This window comes from Epinephelus moara, chromosome 6, assembly GCF_006386435.1.
Source record: "Epinephelus moara isolate mb chromosome 6, YSFRI_EMoa_1.0, whole genome shotgun sequence".
In the NCBI taxonomy this organism is placed as follows: Eukaryota; Metazoa; Chordata; class Actinopteri; order Perciformes; family Serranidae; genus Epinephelus; species Epinephelus moara.
This window is the reverse complement of record NC_065511.1, coordinates 39793016-39811038: the sequence shown is the minus strand read 5'-3', so window position 1 is coordinate 39811038 and position 18023 is coordinate 39793016. Positions and strand designations below refer to the sequence as shown.

General features: G+C 42.2%; 2 protein-coding genes across 9 annotated transcripts in view; one reads left to right on the top strand and one right to left on the bottom strand.

Moving 5' to 3' along the window:
• Positions 1–2962: 2962 nt before the first annotated feature.
• Positions 2963–15846, bottom strand: si:dkey-23o4.6 (retinol dehydrogenase 12). 3 transcript variants are annotated; one of them, XM_050045723.1, is made up of 8 exons: positions 15713–15846; positions 11900–12060; positions 8426–8560; positions 6587–6778; positions 6337–6498; positions 6135–6254; positions 5481–5685; positions 2963–3578 (listed from the first exon to the last, which is right to left on the bottom strand). In XM_050045723.1, the coding sequence occupies exons 2-8, from the start codon at positions 12039–12041 to the stop codon at positions 3473–3475; spliced, it is 1062 nt and encodes a 353-aa protein (XP_049901680.1). In that variant the 5' UTR covers positions 12042–12060; positions 15713–15846; the 3' UTR covers positions 2963–3472. The 3 variants fall into 3 exon arrangements, with proteins under 3 accessions (XP_049901680.1, XP_049901679.1, XP_049901681.1); XM_050045722.1 differs by lacking the exon at positions 15713–15846 and adding an exon at positions 13537–13676; XM_050045724.1 differs by lacking the exon at positions 15713–15846 and adding an exon at positions 13475–13497.
• The window catches only part of pogzb (pogo transposable element derived with ZNF domain b), a 38326-nt gene continuing 34092 nt past the window's right edge, over positions 13790–18023 (top strand). For all 6 annotated transcript variants that reach the window (XM_050045719.1, XM_050045717.1, XM_050045716.1 and 3 more), the window contains exons 1-3: positions 13790–13916; positions 16493–16611; positions 16793–16870. In XM_050045719.1, the coding sequence (XP_049901676.1) occupies positions 16497–16611; positions 16793–16870 (193 nt within the window). In that variant the 5' untranslated portion in view covers positions 13790–13916; positions 16493–16496. The remainder of the gene's footprint in view (positions 13917–16492; positions 16612–16792; positions 16871–18023) is intronic.

Sequence of the window (18023 nt, the reverse complement as noted above, 5' to 3'; positions counted from 1 at the left end):
TTACTGTCACTGTGACTCTGCTGCCTCCTGCTGGAACATCAGCTCTCTGCAACTCTTTTAAAACACTTCAGTATCAGTCCACAGCTGGACCTGAAACATTTTCAAACTCTAAATTTTTCTTACTGAAACTTTACTCACAAACTCTTCAAAAATATTTCAGTATAATAATTTAGCTCTTATGTAACAGAAGGCAGTGAATGTTTTTTTTATTTAAGATTCAGTGTTCAAATCTTTCATCCTGTTCAAGTTAAAGCTCTTCCTGTAGAATCTGTTGTTATAGATGAAAACTTAAAACAGAGAGTTCATATTTTAGTACTATAATTTTTGTTTTTACGTCTTTTGTCTGATATGAATCCTCAACAGTTTCTCTCACCATGTTACAGTTTATTTCTTTGAGCAGCAGTGATAATAATTAGGTAATGCTTTTACGAAATGTGGATCACAACATATAATTTTTATTATTATGTATGTGACCTTTTTTATGCTAATGTGCTCCATTCAGTTCAGATACAGGTCAGATCTCATCACAGCACATTTACTCAAGCACTGTGCTGACGTTCAAATTTGAGGTACTTGTACTTTAGTATTTTATTTTTATGGGTTTAACAAGACGGCTTTTTGGTCAGTGTCTGACGCCACAAGTCACTGCCCAAGTGTCGAATTTTGACGACCTCTGAGTGAGACCGGGGTGTTGGGCCAAGACCTTCTCTACTGTGCACTGGTCATTTTGGCTAATCTCTATAAGCAGATGGCTTATAAAAAGCTAAACCAGACAATAGTCAATGGGTTCCAAGATGGCATTTCAGCTAACGCACTCTACCTCGCCACACGGACTGTTTACGTGCCATTATTATTCATTACTACTACAGTGGTGTAGTGGTGGTTGATACGGTGGGTGTGCTACTGGGTAGATGGGTTGATTAACAAGGAAGAAGTGGGTATACTTGGGGTGGCTGTGGGTCAGGAGGTAAAAGGGGTTGTTGACTAATCCTCCAGTCCACATGTCGAAATGTCCTTAGGGAAGCTACTGCACCCCAAATTACCCCTGACGGCTATTCCACTGGTGTGTGAGTACGTTTAAGCTGAGTAGCAGATGGCACCTTGTGAATGAATATGACATGTAGAGTTATAAGCGCTTTGAGTGGTTGGGAGACTAGAAGGTGCTATACAAGTGCATGTCCATCTGGGAACTACTGTCTTATATATTCCAATGGCTTTTTGGCAGATAGGTAGGTATGCTGCCACGGGTAGGAGGCCCCGGGGCAGGCCCAGAACACGCTGGAGGGATTACATATCTCACCTGGCCTGGGAACGCCTTGGGGTCCCCCAGGAGGAGCTGGAAAGTGTTGCTGGCAAGTGGGGGTGGGGTCTGGGGGGTGCTTTGCTTGGCCTGCTGCCCCAGCGACCCGGCCCTGGATAAGTGGATGAAGATGGATTGATGGATGGTAGGTATACTCTGAATACCTGCGTATACCCTCCACTACAGCCACTACTGCCACTCTGACTACAAATGGCAACCAAAATGCTTCTGACACCAAAATCTTCCCGTGTCCCATGTCCTCGATATTCTGCGTACATATGCAGATATCTGTTTATAGATAATAGAAAATAAGAGACAATCAATTCCTGTATTCAGAAAAATACAGTTACGTCCTGTCATCATCATGATCATTTCATCCTTAGATTCTTCTCTGACCAAAACACAGAGAAAGCCCTGTTCTCTCTCAGCGGTAATGCCAGCCTTGTACCGGTCTGTTGTGGTAAAGAAGAAGCTGACGGCAAAGGCAAAGCGCTGGATTTACTGGTCCATCTACACTCCGACCCTCACCTATGGTCACATGCTTTGGGTTGTGATCAAAAGAATGAGATTGTGGATACATGTGGCCAGAATAAGTGTCCTCTGTAGGGTGGCTGACTCGGAAAAGAAGAGGACCTTTGACATCTGGAGCTCAAAGTAAAGCTGCTGCTCCTTTGAGACTAAAGGGACCAGTTGAGGTGGTTCAGGCATCTGATTAGGATCCTCCTGGGTGCCTTTTGTTCGAGTTGTTCCAGACACATCCAACTAGTCAGAGGCCCCGGGCAGACCCAGAGCAAGCTGGAGGGATTATATGTCTCATCTGGCCTGGGAACGCCTAGGGGTCCCCCAGGAAGAGCCGGAAAATGTTTCTGACGGGAGGTACATCTGATATGTTTTGCCAGCTGACCACACAACCGGGCCCCAGTTATGTGGATGATAATGGATGGATGGATCATCATCATCTTTACAAGACCTCATGTTACAGACAAGTATCAAGTTCTGTTTCATGAAACCAAAAATTCAAAGAGTTTGAAACATGAAATTTATTAAAACAAAATATCTACTTTATCGAGTTAACGTGAATTTTATTTATTTTGATCTAAACTCAAAAACACACCGTTAAACATGAAGCTTCTTAATCTGACTTCCTGAATATACAAAACATTGAACTGTTTTTACTTCTGTCAACCTTTAATGGAACAAACAGAGCTCCTCGTATTCACACAGCTGAAGACAAACACCCTCAAGTATTGCCGACTCAAGTGGAGCAAACATTAAGGAAACTCAAACGGAACATTAAGACAACAAAAAGAGAACATGTCAGGAACATTAAGAAGATGAAGAGAAGGTGAGTGAATTAAAGGAACATGAAGAAAATCATCACGAAACGAGGGGAGTGTGAAGGAAACAAACAACAAAGATGAAGGAGAACTGATGGGAACATCAAGGACACAGCGAAGACACGTGAAAGAAATGTGACGAAACATAAAGAAAGAACAGCGAAAATGAAGGAAAAATTAACAGAATAGCAGATAAATTTAAAGGGAACATCGACGAACATAATGGGAACATGAAGGAAACATCAAGGAAACTTTGATGAAACATTAAGGAAACATTTTGTATTTGAAGACTGCTCTGGAGGAAACTGTATCTTGAAACCAGAAAACCATTCAGTCCAACCTTTATTTAAAAATCACCTGTGACATTACTGCAGATCGAAGGTCACAGTTAAACACCGTCCAATCAGGCACTGCGTTCTCAAGCACTCCAGTTCATACAGGCATGTGTCCTAACAACAACCACAATATTTTTCGTAACATCACAGCTGTTTAAAAACTGAGATGAGATCCATGTTTGGTTCTGAGTTTTTATGGAAAATAAGTGAACGAAAAAATACAAATTCTCAAAAATATCTTCAAATTATGACTTGATATCTAACTAATTAACCCTTGATATACTCGGTCAAATTATTACAATTATTATTTATCGTTTTTTCAATTTATTTCTCCCATCCTGCCCTCGGGAAGCCTCTGATTGGCTCCCCTTAGCTGTCAATCACAGTTTCTCACTGATGCTCGTTGTAATCCTGTCTGACCTGATGGGGGCGCCACAGTCTGTTGATGCTTAGCTTCCTTTTTTCCTGCTGCACACAGATATCAGGACCGAGGTCAGAGGTCAGCACGTGTCCTTTAACCCGACCAATCGGGCGCTCTCCTCCCACAGCCTCTTCGCCACAAGGTCATCCCGCCCCTCTGGAGCTACTTCCTTCTCTGCACAGTCACTGACAACAAACACAGATAAACTCATTTTTATGATTTATGAGGACATCAGATTGATTTACATCAATTCCCTGCAGACTCACAACAAAACAGGATCTCAGAGAACTTGTGACCGCAGACTGTATATACAGATGGATGACGTGTTTCCACTTCCTCCCACTGTGCACAAATGAAGCCAAAATATCCAGGATACAACCGCTGCCATCTTGCGCTGGTGACGTAATTTGGAGCCAGAGTCTGCGCAGTAGTGATTTGTGCTGTATCAAGTTCCCGCCAATAAACCCATCCAAGCAATCACAAGCAGTGCCACTGATCGTGAGCATACCAATTGGCACACACAGCTGTCCACCATGACTTCAAACACCGTTTTAATCGCATCAGATAAATTAAAAATTAAACCCAAACTTATGAGAAAAACGAAAACTTAAACATACATCAGAACAAATATGTGAAAAGAGCTACCTAAAATGACAGAAACCATCTTGGGGGGAAAAAAATTGGACGTGTACTCTGATGTTTTAGTTTGGCCCCTGTCCCTTTAGCTAACATGGAGGGGGCGGGGTTTATGACCTATACTGCAGCCAGCCACCAGGGGAGCAATTGAGATGTTTTGGCTTCAGCTTTGGGGAGCTGTCGTGTCGTCCATTTTTATTATACAGTCTATAGCTGTGTTCAAAATCGCTCCCTATCACGAATATAGTGCACTATATAGTGTGTTCGCCATTTTGTAGTGTTGTTCGAATTCTCCGCGGTTAATTTCATTCACTATATAGTGGACTATAAAATACCCACAATGCACAGCAAATGTGAGTGAACAAACGATGTACCCTACATTTTACTCGCGTATACCACAATGCAATGCGGTCGTCTTTTGCCAGAGGAGAAGAAATTTCAGTTAGTGTCCGAAATCTCATTCAGTCGTTCCACCTGTAGTGCACTATATAGTAAACACAAAATAGGGAATAGTGAGTGAGTGAGTGGACGGTTTCGAACACAGCTTATGACTGAGTAGAGCTAGCATGTTTCTGGCTGACTAGCATGTTAGCCATAAGCTCACCAGTGACAGTACTTCCCCACCTGACCCTGTCAGTATATCACCAGACTTCTTGCTCTACCTGTTTCATGAAGACACGCAGATACATTTTACTGGTGTGGCCAAGTGTTGTCCTCAAATGTAAGTTCAGTCCCCATGATGTGGTCATATAGGAGAAACATACACAGAGTATACATACAAGTAGAAAACGCTAAATTAGCTTAAAGAATTTAAGTTTTCTCTCTGAAAAATTCTCTTCAGAGAGATTTGTAACTGTTTAAATTTGCTTAAAGAAGCTGAAGTGTCAATTTAAGTAGATGCACTGAGTGAAGTTGAGAAATAATTGAATATTTAATAATCTGTGTATAAGCAGTGGGCGTGTTAGCAGTGAGAAAACCTGAGAAATCACTTTGTGAAGCCGTGAAATGTCAACGGCAGTGAAACGGTGAGAAATTAAAGTGTCAGTTGAAAAGTGAGAAATGAAAGCAGTCTGTTAAAGTGTGAGGTAATGAGACCAGTGAATGTCTCTGCTGTTGTTTTGAGAACCAAAATGAAAGTATTAAGTACTGACTTAAAATGTGACACTGAGAGAGACGATGAGTTTGTCAACATTTTAATGCAAAAAATAGGTATGAACTGCAGATTCTGTGGGAGTAACAGACTTTTAGGGTTTTATTTTTCAGAAAAGTCTGTGGTGATGTCACTCCATTACAGAATAATAACCACCCATTATATACTCTAATAAACTCTTTTTAAAAAAGCATAAAACTTTAGCTGTGATTATAGAAAAACTATAGAAGTTATAAAAAAGTAAAATGAGTATAGATAAGTTGAAGAGATGTGTTTTTGTATTTCCAGACCCGCCCCCTACCTGAAGTATCGTCCGGACAGGCTCTCCAGTCCCGGCATCACGGCGCAGTACACAGTAGTCTGACAGCCCTGATAGGGAGTCTTCATGAGCAGCAGGGATGGGAGGCTCAGCAGCGCCCCCAGCAGGGGGAACCAGCCGTGAACATGACGACCCAGTTCAGTCCGGATTACACCCGGGTGGAGAGAGAACGAGTACACACAAGAGCCTGGAGAGAGACACGGAGGTCAGAATCAGGTCGTAGAAACAACAGGTGTTTACAGGTACTGCAGTCATCTGAACAGCCAATCACATCTCAGGTCTGAGGTGACTACAGAGCCTTCAATTTCACTTAAGGTACAAACCATCGATGGCTTAAAAACAGGTTTAAATGATGCTCTGTTTTTGCTAACTAATCTCACAGAGCACTGACAACAACCAACGCTGAGTCACCTTATTGTTTATATTGCTCTTAGTTTCTTTTTTTATTCATAGTCAAATATTAATATTTTACTGGTGTTTAGTGTTTATGAGGACCTCGAGTGTTTGTTGTGTTGAGTGTGTGTTGGGACCTAAGTGTGTCTGTTACTGAGTGTTTTTGGGAACCTTTGAGTGTTTCTGGTGTTGAATGTTTGTGGGGCCCTCTGAGTGTTAGTGTTACTGAGTGTTTTTTGGGACCTCTGAGTCGTCGGGCGAGTTCCCTGGCGAACAGGACGTTGGCCAGTTTGCTCTGTCTGTAGCTCTCTAGAGAACTGTACTTCTTCTTGCTGAAGAACAAGTCCTCGAAGTCGATACGACCTGAAGAGAAACACAGAGACTGAGTCAACACCAACAAACATTGTTAACACCATAGAGAAACATTAAAGGTCAGAGGTCGTACCTCCTCTGTGGGCGATGGATGACACAGTGATCACGCGGCTGGGGGCGGAGCTCTTCAGCTTTGGCAGCAGCATATTGGTCAACAGGAAGTGACCCAGATGATTGACAGCCAGCTGAGTCTCAAAACCGTCCTCTGTCAGCCATCTTGGACACATCATCACTCCTGCAGACAGACAGGTGGAGGAACACACAGGTGAGCAGACAGGTGGACAGAGAGACAGGTGAGCAGACAGACAGACAGGTGAACTCACCTGCATTGTTGATGAGGATGTCCAGTCTGTCCTCAGTGTCCAAGAAGTCTTTAGCGAACTGTCTGACGGAGTAAAGGGAGGCGAGGTCCAGGTGTCTGATCACCACATTACCATTTCCTGTCGACTGACGGATCTCCTCAGCTGCCCGCTCCGCCCGGGTCAAGTCTCTGCATGCCATCACCACCCGGGCCCCTGCAACGAATCAAACACACCCATTACCACCCGAGATCCTACAATGAATCAAACACACCCATCACCACCCGAGACCCTACAATGAATCAAACACACTCACACTCACCACCTGGGCCCTGACAATGAATCAAATACAACCATGACCACCCATGTCCCTATATCGAATCAAACATACCCATCACCATCCAGGCCCCTTCAACCACCCAGCTGGTGATGGATGTCTTTAAGTTGTTGCAGGGGCCCGTGTGGTAAATGCTAAATCTACTGCATTTATACAGCGTTCTTCTTTCTTAGTGACCATTCAGAGCACTTTACAACACAAGCACCACTCACACATTCATACACCGATGGCAGAGATAAACATTCACACTCACTCACACATCGAGCCATCAGGAGAGATTTAGAGTTCAGGTAGTAACTTGCGCAAGGACACTTCGTCTTATAGACTGCATCGATTAAACAACCGCCCGTCTGATTAGTGGACGCCTGCTTTACCTCCTGAGCCACAGCAACCCCAATGGTGATTGGGGTGTTTGATTAAAAACACACACACACACACACACACACACACACACACACACACACACACACAGGAAGTAATAATCCTTGTAATCGGCTCAGGTGGTTTCAGCCTCTCTGAGATTTACTGAATGTTACTTTGACCTCTGACCTCTGACTGTGTGTGTTCACACTGTAAATGTGCTGATGCAGCATTCGATCTTAAATTAGCACATTTTTAGGAAAGTCTGTTGGTATTAATGAAAGTGATGATGTTCTGTAGTCACTCAGAAAACAAAAACATCAACTAATAAATTATAAAATGTAGTTTTAATTTGAAGTGGTCATCATGTGATTGACACCTGTTGTTAATAAATACCATCTGTCAGCATCAACAAGTAGGAGATACTCATTAAATCAGTTCAGTTCTCCATGCTGACAGTATAGAGTGTGTACTGTATGTACACAAGCTTCTTTGAAAACTCCTGTCACAGAGACAAAAACATACCCAGCCTACCTTTACCTTAAATCTTGAAATGAATAATGCTTATTGTGGGGACGTTAGATCCCTAGAGGGAGGTGAGTCCCCACAATATGACTGTATCAATAGGTGTCCGTCCCCATAGTGTGACCGTGTGACCAAGTGTATGTCCCCACAGTGTCACCATTTAAACAAGTGTATGTCCCCACAGTGTGACCGTGTAAACAAGTGTATGTCCCCACAGTGTGACCGTGTAAATAGGCATATGTCCCTACAATGCGACCAAGTAAATAGGTGTACTTTATGTCCACACAAGGTGATGGTAGCAGGTGTATGTCCCCACAGTGTCACCATTTAAACAAGTGTATGTCCCCACAGTGTGACCATGTAAACAAGTGTATGTCCTCACAGTGTGACTGTGTAAACAAGCATATGTCTCCACAATCTGACCAGGTAAAATAGGTGTACTGTATGTCCCCACAGTGTGACCATATAAACAAGTGTATGTCCCCACAGTGTGACCGTATAAACAAGTGTATGTCCCCACAGTGTGACCATATAAACAAGTGTATGTCCCCACAGTGTGACCATGTCTACAGGTGAATGTTTCCATAGTTTGACCACATAAATGGGTGTATGTCCCCATAATGTAGGTTAAAAATTCTGACCTCTGCTTGCCATGTCTCTGCTGGTCTCTTTGCCGATGCCTGTGTTTGCTCCGGTGATAAGAACCGTCTTTCCATCCAATCGAACCGTAGAGCGACACACTCCACCTGCAATCCATCTCCTCAACACGGCCACACCTGTTCACACCATCACAAAACGTTTTAAATGTTTTAAGAAGAAAAACTTCACATTATTATTTTGTTCACACAAAATTAAAACAAAAACATAATATATATTATTATATTCATATCTTTAAATGAAATAAAATGATACTACCTGATTTTTTAGTTTTCTTATTCTAAAGAAATATAACTTTTATATGCATGCTGCAAACATCTGAATATGTACATACATAAACAACTATGTGAATAAACAAACAGGCAGTCAGTCAAAGAAATAAGACTTAAAATAATGATTAATAAAGGAGTAAATTATCTGGATAGAGGAAAGAGTGAGCCCTGTAGTGAAACAGAAAATTAGCTGAGTTCCCTCAGTTGCAGTGCGAGCAGTGTGAAGAGCTGAGTCAGCAGAAAACAGGATTGTTGAGTTAATAACAACCTGATAATCAGCTGATGTAACAAACTGCTCAGTGTGCATGTGATGTCAGCATGTTTCATGTTACTGAACAGCACACTTTATATAGATTCTGTTTTCCGCTGACATTTAACTGCAGTCGTTGACGTGCACACATCCTGAGTGTTGATAGATTACAGCAACAACAGTCAATCTATTTGACTAAACAAGCATTGCAACTGTCGCAAATTCACATCCCTCTCCATATGAATAGTTTTGATGCAAAATATTTGCAGGCCAGTGTTTTCACATTTTCATGTCATCTATTTGTCACATCTCCACTGACAAATAGCGAGCCAACTCTGGCAAATGGAGTGTAAAAGTTTTTAGATGTACTATGAGTGACAAAACATTCAGGGAGCCTATGGAGCCCTGAGCGAAACAGCAACAGCTTGTTGTTGCTCTGAAAATAGGTTGGAGGTGGGTGAAGCTTCCCTAAAAAGAGAGGTTGTTCAAACAAGCAACACGACATTTAACCTGTTCACTGACACACAGAGCAGGTTGTTGAGAAACACTGAAACAATCTGATGGTCATTTGCATGCTCATTCGGACTGCGTCCAGTTAGGAAGAGGTGTTGCACCTTGTGTTCAAAGACTCAGAACCAAGGAACAACCAGAATTCGAAGTCCTGGTGAAACTGAATTTTGAGAGTATCTAGCTTCAGTAACATGACGTATGTCAGAGTGAAACAGGAGTGGGAGGGAGCCGGGATAAATGGAGGAATTGGGTTTGATCACTGATAATTGGCTGTGTTAGACCAAACACAGAGAGGCAGCGACTGCGTACATCAGGAGTCATCTACTATATTTGTCCAAGGACCAGAAAATTATTACGCACACTGTTGGGGCCGGACTCTCAGGAAACAAACAAATAAATAAACAATGCAAACTTTATGCATGTAGTTGCACAGAGACATGGATACAGCGATGCGGAGTGTGTAAAAAAGAGAGGGGAAGAGAAGGTGGAAGGTGGACTATTGCACACAATATTTTTGTAAGTTATTAATAACTTACTCAGGACGCGTCTTTTTATCGTTTGATATTTTTCTAGTAAGCCTACCGAACCCGCCACGTCTACCCCAAATAAGAAGCTGACAGATGGATTTATAACATCTTTAGTACCTGTGGGTCAAATACATATGGTCAGGGTTGGTAAGTCATTCCTAATCAGCCTGGTCTCACATTAAAGTTGTCAAATCTGGTGCTTGGGCACTTTCTTGCGGTATCAGACACTGATAGAAAAAGCTGTCCTTTAACGTCGGCATGATATGCAGTCGGTCGCGGTTATAGTTTAACGGTGCTCAGCGGCGTCAGGGGGACACATGACAGGTCAAGAACAAAAATTAAGATGACAAAAGTCCAAGTAGTGCGGACAGGAGGGGTGGTGGATGAGTCCGACAAACACCGACTTTCACCCAGGAGAGCCTTGTTCATGCCCCTAAGATTATAAAGCGAAATCCTGATCATTCCTAAACCCAACCATGTGCGTTACTCTTTGGTGGAATAAATTGGCAATTTGCATTGTTGTACTGACGTAGTGCATTTATTTTGAAAGAGACTGTATGTAAACATTAAATTTCCTGTGAAAACAGAGAGGATCTTGAAAGAAAACAATGCATGTAACAGGCAGAACTTGACACGGCATCCCAGAACCTCGTCAACCAACACACCTAGGGTACCTTTCATGTCGTATCTGGAGGCAGAAGGTCCATGACCAAACATCGAATTGTGACGAGGTCGGAGTGAGAATGTGTTGTCCTAATAAAAGTATTTCCATGTCAATTTTCTGAGGGAGTTGCTTCAATATAAGAAGAAAAAAACGCTGGATATGCTAAATACCATAACGCATTTTTTCCCCTCCTTACATTTTTGAATTAGCCTAATTAATATGCTAATATGGAAGGCTTTTGCAGGCCCCCAGCTGATCACGTGTGTACACTGACAGGATAGTAGCATCCGTCAGGGAGAGAAAAACAAAGTCTGACGAATACTCCGTGTAGCTGTTAAGTTCCCTGTAAAATGCCTTGTTCATTATCTGGAACCATCACAGATACCACTTTCCTCAGAGGGAACAAATTGGCACTGTCGCCTCACAGCAAGAGGGTTCCCGGTTTGAACCCAGGGTGGGGAAGCCCTTTCGTGCAGAGTTTGCATGTTCTCCTTGTGTCAGTGTGGGTTTCCTCCAGGTGCTCCAGCTTCCTCCCACAGTCCAAAGACATGCAGGTTAACTGGTGACTCTAAATTGTCCGTAGGTGTGAATGTGAGTGTGAATGGTTGTCTGTCTCTATGTGTCAGCCCTGCGATAGTCTGGTGACCTGTCCAGGGTGAGCCCTGCCTCTCGCCCAATGTCAGCTGGGATAGGCTCCAGCCCCCCCACAACCCCTAACAAGAGAAGCAGTTACGGAAAATGAATGAATGAATGAATGTTAAATGGGTGCACAATACGACTGGGGATGTGATCTGACTGCATTATACTGAGAGGTGTCTTCATAATCTGACCCTCTCAGTATGTAAATAAAGTGGACAAAATATTAGAGAACTGTGAATATAATGTCCAGCACCACCTTAAACTGTGATAAACAGTAATAAACATGTAATTAAATTAATAAGTCAAACCTGAATATTATTTGTGTAAAGGAAGACTTTATAGCAGAGCTACTTTGATGGATCAGACTGTACGGATGTACCTAATTAAGTATCTGTCAGTGTCTACACAGACACATGCACATGTTACCTGATTCTGTTTATCCACATACGTTTTAATCTCAATTTTCCATCACAGGAAATAAGAAATGAATAAATAAATGTTTCACTTGAATCTGAATCTGAACATGTTGCAATAGAAATATAAACACTGTCTGGTTATCTCAAGTTATTAATCATTAATCAGAAGTTAAATCTTACAGATCAGAGTGAGTCCCAGCAGAGCTCCACATCTCAGCATAAACCCGCCCCGGCTCTCCTCCACGGGCTCCGGCTCCGGGTCCGAGCCGCCAAAGCCGGGCCACGGCAGCACCAGGAATCCTCCTGGAGCCGCAGCTTTCATCCCTGCAGCTCAGAACAGACTGAAGACAGAAAGAGAGCCGAGCCGAGCCAGGACACAGAGGAGGGGGGGAGGGGACAGATTAACTCAGATTAGAGCAGATTATCCTGCACACTGAGCTGCTCTGGGATCAGTGAGAGAGCACATGGACAGTAAGGATCTCCGTCTGATGGAAACCACACATCTACAACATTAACAACAGATTAACTTTAAGATTATTATCACCATGTGTGCGTCTTTATATGTCTGTATGGAGGTCTCCAGGTTGGGTTTTGCTCAGTGTGTCATGATGAATTATGGTTCATTTACAATAAACAGATGCTATGTTTGTTCTTGTAAGTAAATTATATAATTCAGCTGTACATGTTTCAGATCTTTTTGATTTATTAGTACTACTACTGAGATTCTTTAACTATACCCTTAAACTTAAAATGACTACTTGTAATAATAATAGTAAAGATAATAATGTGTTCTTTGTTTCTCAGTTGGATCCTCATTAGCTTCAAGAGAGTGTGCTTCAGTTAAAATGGATTTATTGCCTTTATTATCTTGGTTGTTAGAGAGAAAAGAAACACAGCTATGAGGTCAGTCAGTGTGCACATTGTCATTTTACCTTTGTATACTTTTACTTACTGTTTTACTTCCTGTTTTCATTTGTATAATCACTAATGATTTCCAGCCAGTTATCTGTCGTAGGTGCTGTTTTAAATATTTGCAGGAGTCAAATATTGTCGGTGTCATTTCCTGTTATTCAGATCACCAAAATAAAGTGACACAAGTCTCACTTTGTGTTGGTTTCCATTTCCTGTTATTAGGTCGCCAAAATAAAGTAACCTGTGTGTCAACAGGATCTGCAAAACAACAATCCACTGCATCAGTTTAATGACTTTGTGTAGAGCTGGGTAGTTAAATCAATATAATACAAATAAATTACATTTATTATTTAATTGCATTTTGTATTAATAATCTGAATTTGTAAAGTAACTAAAGCTGTCAGATAAATGTAGTGCAGTAAAAAGTACAATATTCCACCTCTGAGATGTAATGGACCGGAATTATAAAGTAAAATAAAATGGAAATACTCAAGTAAAGTATAAGTACCTCACCATTAAATAGAAAAGTACTAGCAAATGTACTTTGTTACATTGCATCACTCATTATATAGAAATATTTTGACTAAATATATGTTATAGTTTTGACAGTGTGTTTTATTATTTCTGAAATGAATTTGTTGAACTTTCATACCTAGAATTGTAGTAACAGTAGTACAATAGTAACAGTATAAAAACATAAATCACTACAGTTCTGCATCCTGTAAATCTGTTTTATTTTTGTTATATATTTTTAATTTTGTAATGTATTATTTAGTCGTAGTAGAGAGCGCAACACTTCTCCATTGCTACAAAGTAAATAAAAAATAAATATTTCAGCCTCGCCTCTGACGTCACTCTGTTGCCCCGCCCCCGCCACAAACAATAAAAACAAAATGGCGTCCTGCCCTGAGAGTGTGTGTGGTGTTGTTTTGGCGCCTCTCTCCTCCGCGCTCTCAGCTTGTTTTTGTTGTTTGTTTGTTCGACTGTTCTTCTTGTTGTTTTCTGGCCAGTGCACCGGGTTACCGAAGTCCCACCGGCCGCTGCGGAGCCCGTTAAACCCTCCAGCCTGAAAAACCCGCAGCTCGCTGCAGTTGGAGGGACTCCCACCGACCAATGAGAGGCCGCGCTGCTCTGAGCAGGAAGTGACGTACAGTCGTTGTCGGCCAATCCGCAGCTGCAGCAGGAGGAAGTCCCGACCACAGCCTCCTGAACCGGAGCGCGCCCGAAGAAGAACCGTGCGAACCCGTCCTTGCTCCGCGTCCGAGCTCCGCAGCTCCCGCAGCAGGTAAGCCCCGCACAGCTGCACCCGGTCCGATCTGCGTTATCACGCAACTCCGTTACACCGTGCCGACAGGTACATGGAGGAAGCGCTTGGTGTGTTACAGCTAGCTGCCGCCGGTGGGGCGGTGCAGACAGGCTGTTGTGATCCAAACGCACCGCGGCTGACCGTGCGTGCGGCGGTGGGCTGAACCGGGTCTTCAGCCCGCTCCTGCGGTCACAGGTACCCGGGTTCAGCTTTCACTGGTGCAGCCGGCCCCTGCAGTGTGTCTTTACCCGCCCGGGCTGAAAGTTTTCTCCCACCGGGACATGAACGCTCCTCCTGCGGGGAAACTAACACAAAGCCCGGAGAGGAGCAGGCGGAGCGGAGCGCCCTCTGAGGCCGCATCGAGTTACTACGAGATTACAACTTTATTTAAAACCATACAAATAAGCAGAGCTGGAATGTAACTAAGTACTTTTACTTAAGTACAAATGTAAGGTGCTTGTACTTGACACTTACCACTTTATACTTTTACTCCACTTCATTTATCTGACGGCTTTAGTTACTTTAACGTTACAAATACAGATGGTTACACACAGAGCGTATGGACATGTACAGGTATGGCTTACACGGCTGACAAAAAAATAACGTGACTATTTTGATGGTTGAAATCATTTGTCATGTAAAACTATTTAATGGTTCCAGCTTCACAAATGTGACAATATGCTGCTTTATGATTATATAATCAATATGAGCTCCACCTCAGCTAACTACAATCCTGCTATTGCTGTAATGCATCTGTAATAATAATCTAACCATACCATATATAACAGTTTGTCAAAGGGTACACTTTTGCACTGAAATAAATCGTGATTATACTTTCAGACTTTTTCTAAAGGGTCAGTTTCAATGCAGGACTTATGCTTGTATGCTTGTGTACAGTATTTACAGTGTGGTGTCGGTTGTTTGACGGCAGTTAAAGATCTGAATATTTCTTCCACCACTGCAAATAACAGATGCAACTGACAAAGAGCGACAACATCAGATTTTTTTCCCAAATATTTATACCCAATAATTAACAATTTATCAATGGTGTTTATTTTTAATGACTTTAAATCTGCAGCTCTTATTCAAAACGGTGTCAGTGTCATCAGTCTGTTTGTCATGCTAAACTTTGGTAATCAGAAAAGTTAATGTCGTAACTGGAGTTTCAGCATTAAAACAATTTCAGGGTATACTGTGTTATGAAAACTGAGGGGTCTTTGACTGTGGAACACCACCTAAATTAAGATTTCCACTATGTTTTTCCATAGTCTACTAACGTTCAGTCAACATTTGTGAACTTGAGCTGCTCTCTCTCAAAGCCAGAAATCAGAGAAGTCTAAAACTTGTGATGTCACATGGTGTAAAGACTGGAGCTGCTCCATAGACAATGAATGAGAGACAAATGCACAGAATGTTTGTTCTAGTTTTCATACCAAAATGAGCTTTATCCTATGGTAGTGCTCTCAGTTCTGAAACAGAATATGTTCCCATTTGCTCCCTCAGTGTGATCTAGAACATCTTTCACCATTCATTGTGTCTGGAGCAGCTCCAGTTTTTGCACCCTATGACATCGCAAATTGGGAGTTTTAGCTACATTTAATACCAGAAAAAATAAAGGATTAAGAAAGAGACCAAATAGTCCAGAGATGCACTGGAATAACTTGAGCTTAAGACAGGAGCTGTGTCTGCTGTTAGTGAGATTTTTTGGTTTTAAAAATTCCACCTTGCATGCATGCAAGAAAAAAACATGTCAAAGACGACACAGTGGAGCTTACCGGTACCGTTAGCCTGCAGCTGCCCTTTTCTGGACACCAGGGCCACTGTCCGAGTCGGAGATGACGGAGATAAAACAGAACTGGAAAATCTTCCTGCCTCCGTGAAGTCAGTGGTGTGACAACATGTTGCTTTCCCTGCAGGAGTTATGTAAACAATGAAAACATCTTGACAGAAAAAGCTACAGGCTGCAGGAGCTAAGTGAAAGTCAAACAGCCTTTTGCACGCAAGGACACTAAAGATGGTGTTGTAAATTACTCTCTGTTATCCATCATCATTTGGTTCTGGTGACTGGTGAAATAAATTATTGGTATTTATTAACAATAATAAGCATGTACAGCCTGTGGTAATGGTTATGTTCCGCCAGTCTTGCTTTCAGTTTTTGTTCTGTTCTCCAAATGTAAAAACAGCCAAATGGGCACATGACTGCTGTGTGACTCTGATAGGTTTGGTTACCTTATCTTGTGGCACCATTAGATCTTTACAGGGACTTTGAAACTTAACGCCATCTTCATTGACATCTGGGCAGCTCCCTCTTGTAGTGAGGTTCATGTGATATGATTGAAAGCTCCGGAACAGAGGCTGTTAAAGGGACAGTGTGGTTTGATTCCTGTTAATGACTCTTAAATGTGAAGCTCCTGTTTGACTTCATTTCATGAGAATAATAAACAGAGTTTAGTGTTGTTTTATTATGATGATGATGATGACGATGATGACAGATGGAGGTTGTTTGAAGTTCTGCCACACGTCGTGACGCTGACAGTTTCTCTTGGTTTCCATAGCAACATGGATACGGAGTTGTTTATGGAGTGCGAGGAGGAGGAGCTGGAGCCATGGCAACAGGTGGACGACAATGTGGAGGAAGATGACATGGACTTCTTCGACAGCTACTGCGAGCCAGGTGAGAACACACACACACACACACACACATTCACACACGCAGTTAAACTTCACAACAGTTTATACAACTGCAGTTAGTCTGTTCATCAGACAACTGACAGAAAATTAATGACCAACAGCTGATTTCCCTTTTAATAATAATAATAATGATAATAACACTATCTGTGTTTCTGTTTGTCCAGTGGAGGACTCTATGTCTCCTCTTCCAGCATCTGAGACTCCGCCCCCCAGGACTCCTCCACCTGTCACACCTCCAACAGGTATCTGTGTGTGTGTGTGTGTGTGTGTGTGTGAGTGTGTGTGTGTGTGAGTGTGTGTATGATTGGGGTGCGTGATGTAAGGAAATTGTGCTATAAAGTTAAATATCACAGTAATGATATTATTTGTGATAAAATGGTGGCATACTGGATTGCAAAAAGTAAAAGTAATCATAGTAAATATGTATAAATAATACAAATGAGTATAATATCGTAGTAGATAACCCGAAGGAGTAGATGGGTGGTGGACCAAGTGTTCAAAGTATTTGAAAGACTAATAGTTTCAATGCAAAGTGGTCCCTGTTAACACATTCCACTGAATGCACACAGTTCTGCTTGTCAACCTGATAAATGCTACGTATTCAGGAACAAACTGTCCCTGAGCAATGCAGCAAGCATCTCCCCAAATTTTCCACAACCTGTTTCTGCCGATGACACAATGTGCTATTTGAGTAAACAAACAAAGCTCCGAAAAAGAGGATCAGTTAAATGTATTTAGTTTAAAACGGCTAAGATACGGATACACTTTCAAAGAAAAATGATTCATTGTGTTAGTTTGACTGAAACCAGACTTTTTAAATACATGTGAACATGTTAGTCCGACTGAGATCGTACTACATCAAAATTCTCAAAGTCAGACTAACACACCCAGATAATGTGATTGGGAGTTGAATTCCTGCTTGTATACAGTAAATCAGACCCAAACTGACCGAGGCACTCTGAGCATGCTCCACAGTAGTGCTGCACGATTAATCTAATCGCAATCGCGATGTCAGGCTGTGCGATTACATAACCGCATAAAAGGCTGCGATTTGCGATTTAATGTAGGCTAAATAAATGTTAACGTTTGTGCCTGTGAACGTGACTGCCTCTCCTGTAGTGTGTGGAGTTTGTTGACATCACGCCCACAAGCTGTAGTGTGTGGAGTTTGTTGACATCACGCCCACAAGCTATCCTGGTGCATGCAGCCGGCGTGCACCAGTGACCAACACAGACGCTGGTGCATGCAGCCGGCGTGCACCAGTGACCAACACAGACGCTGAAGAAGAGCATGAGCTCGACCACGAACAGGCTGAGTTGGTGGCGAAAAAAACGTCTGTTACACGGCGATAATTTGGATTCAGGTACGGCGACGTTGAACAGAAAGACGTGCTGT

Coding starts and splice junctions, on each gene's coding strand:
- si:dkey-23o4.6 (XM_050045723.1), bottom strand. CDS start 12,041: ATGAAAGCTGCGGCTCCAGGAGGATTCCTGGTGCTGCCGTGGCCCGGC. Junction 6,499..6,586: donor CATCCTCATCAACAATGCAG/GTGAGTTCACCT, acceptor GTCTGTCTGCAG/GAGTGATGATGTGTCCAAGA. Junction 5,686..6,134: donor ACTCGCCCGACGACTCAGAG/GTCCCAAAAAAC, acceptor GTCTCTCTCCAG/GCTCTTGTGTGTACTCGTTC.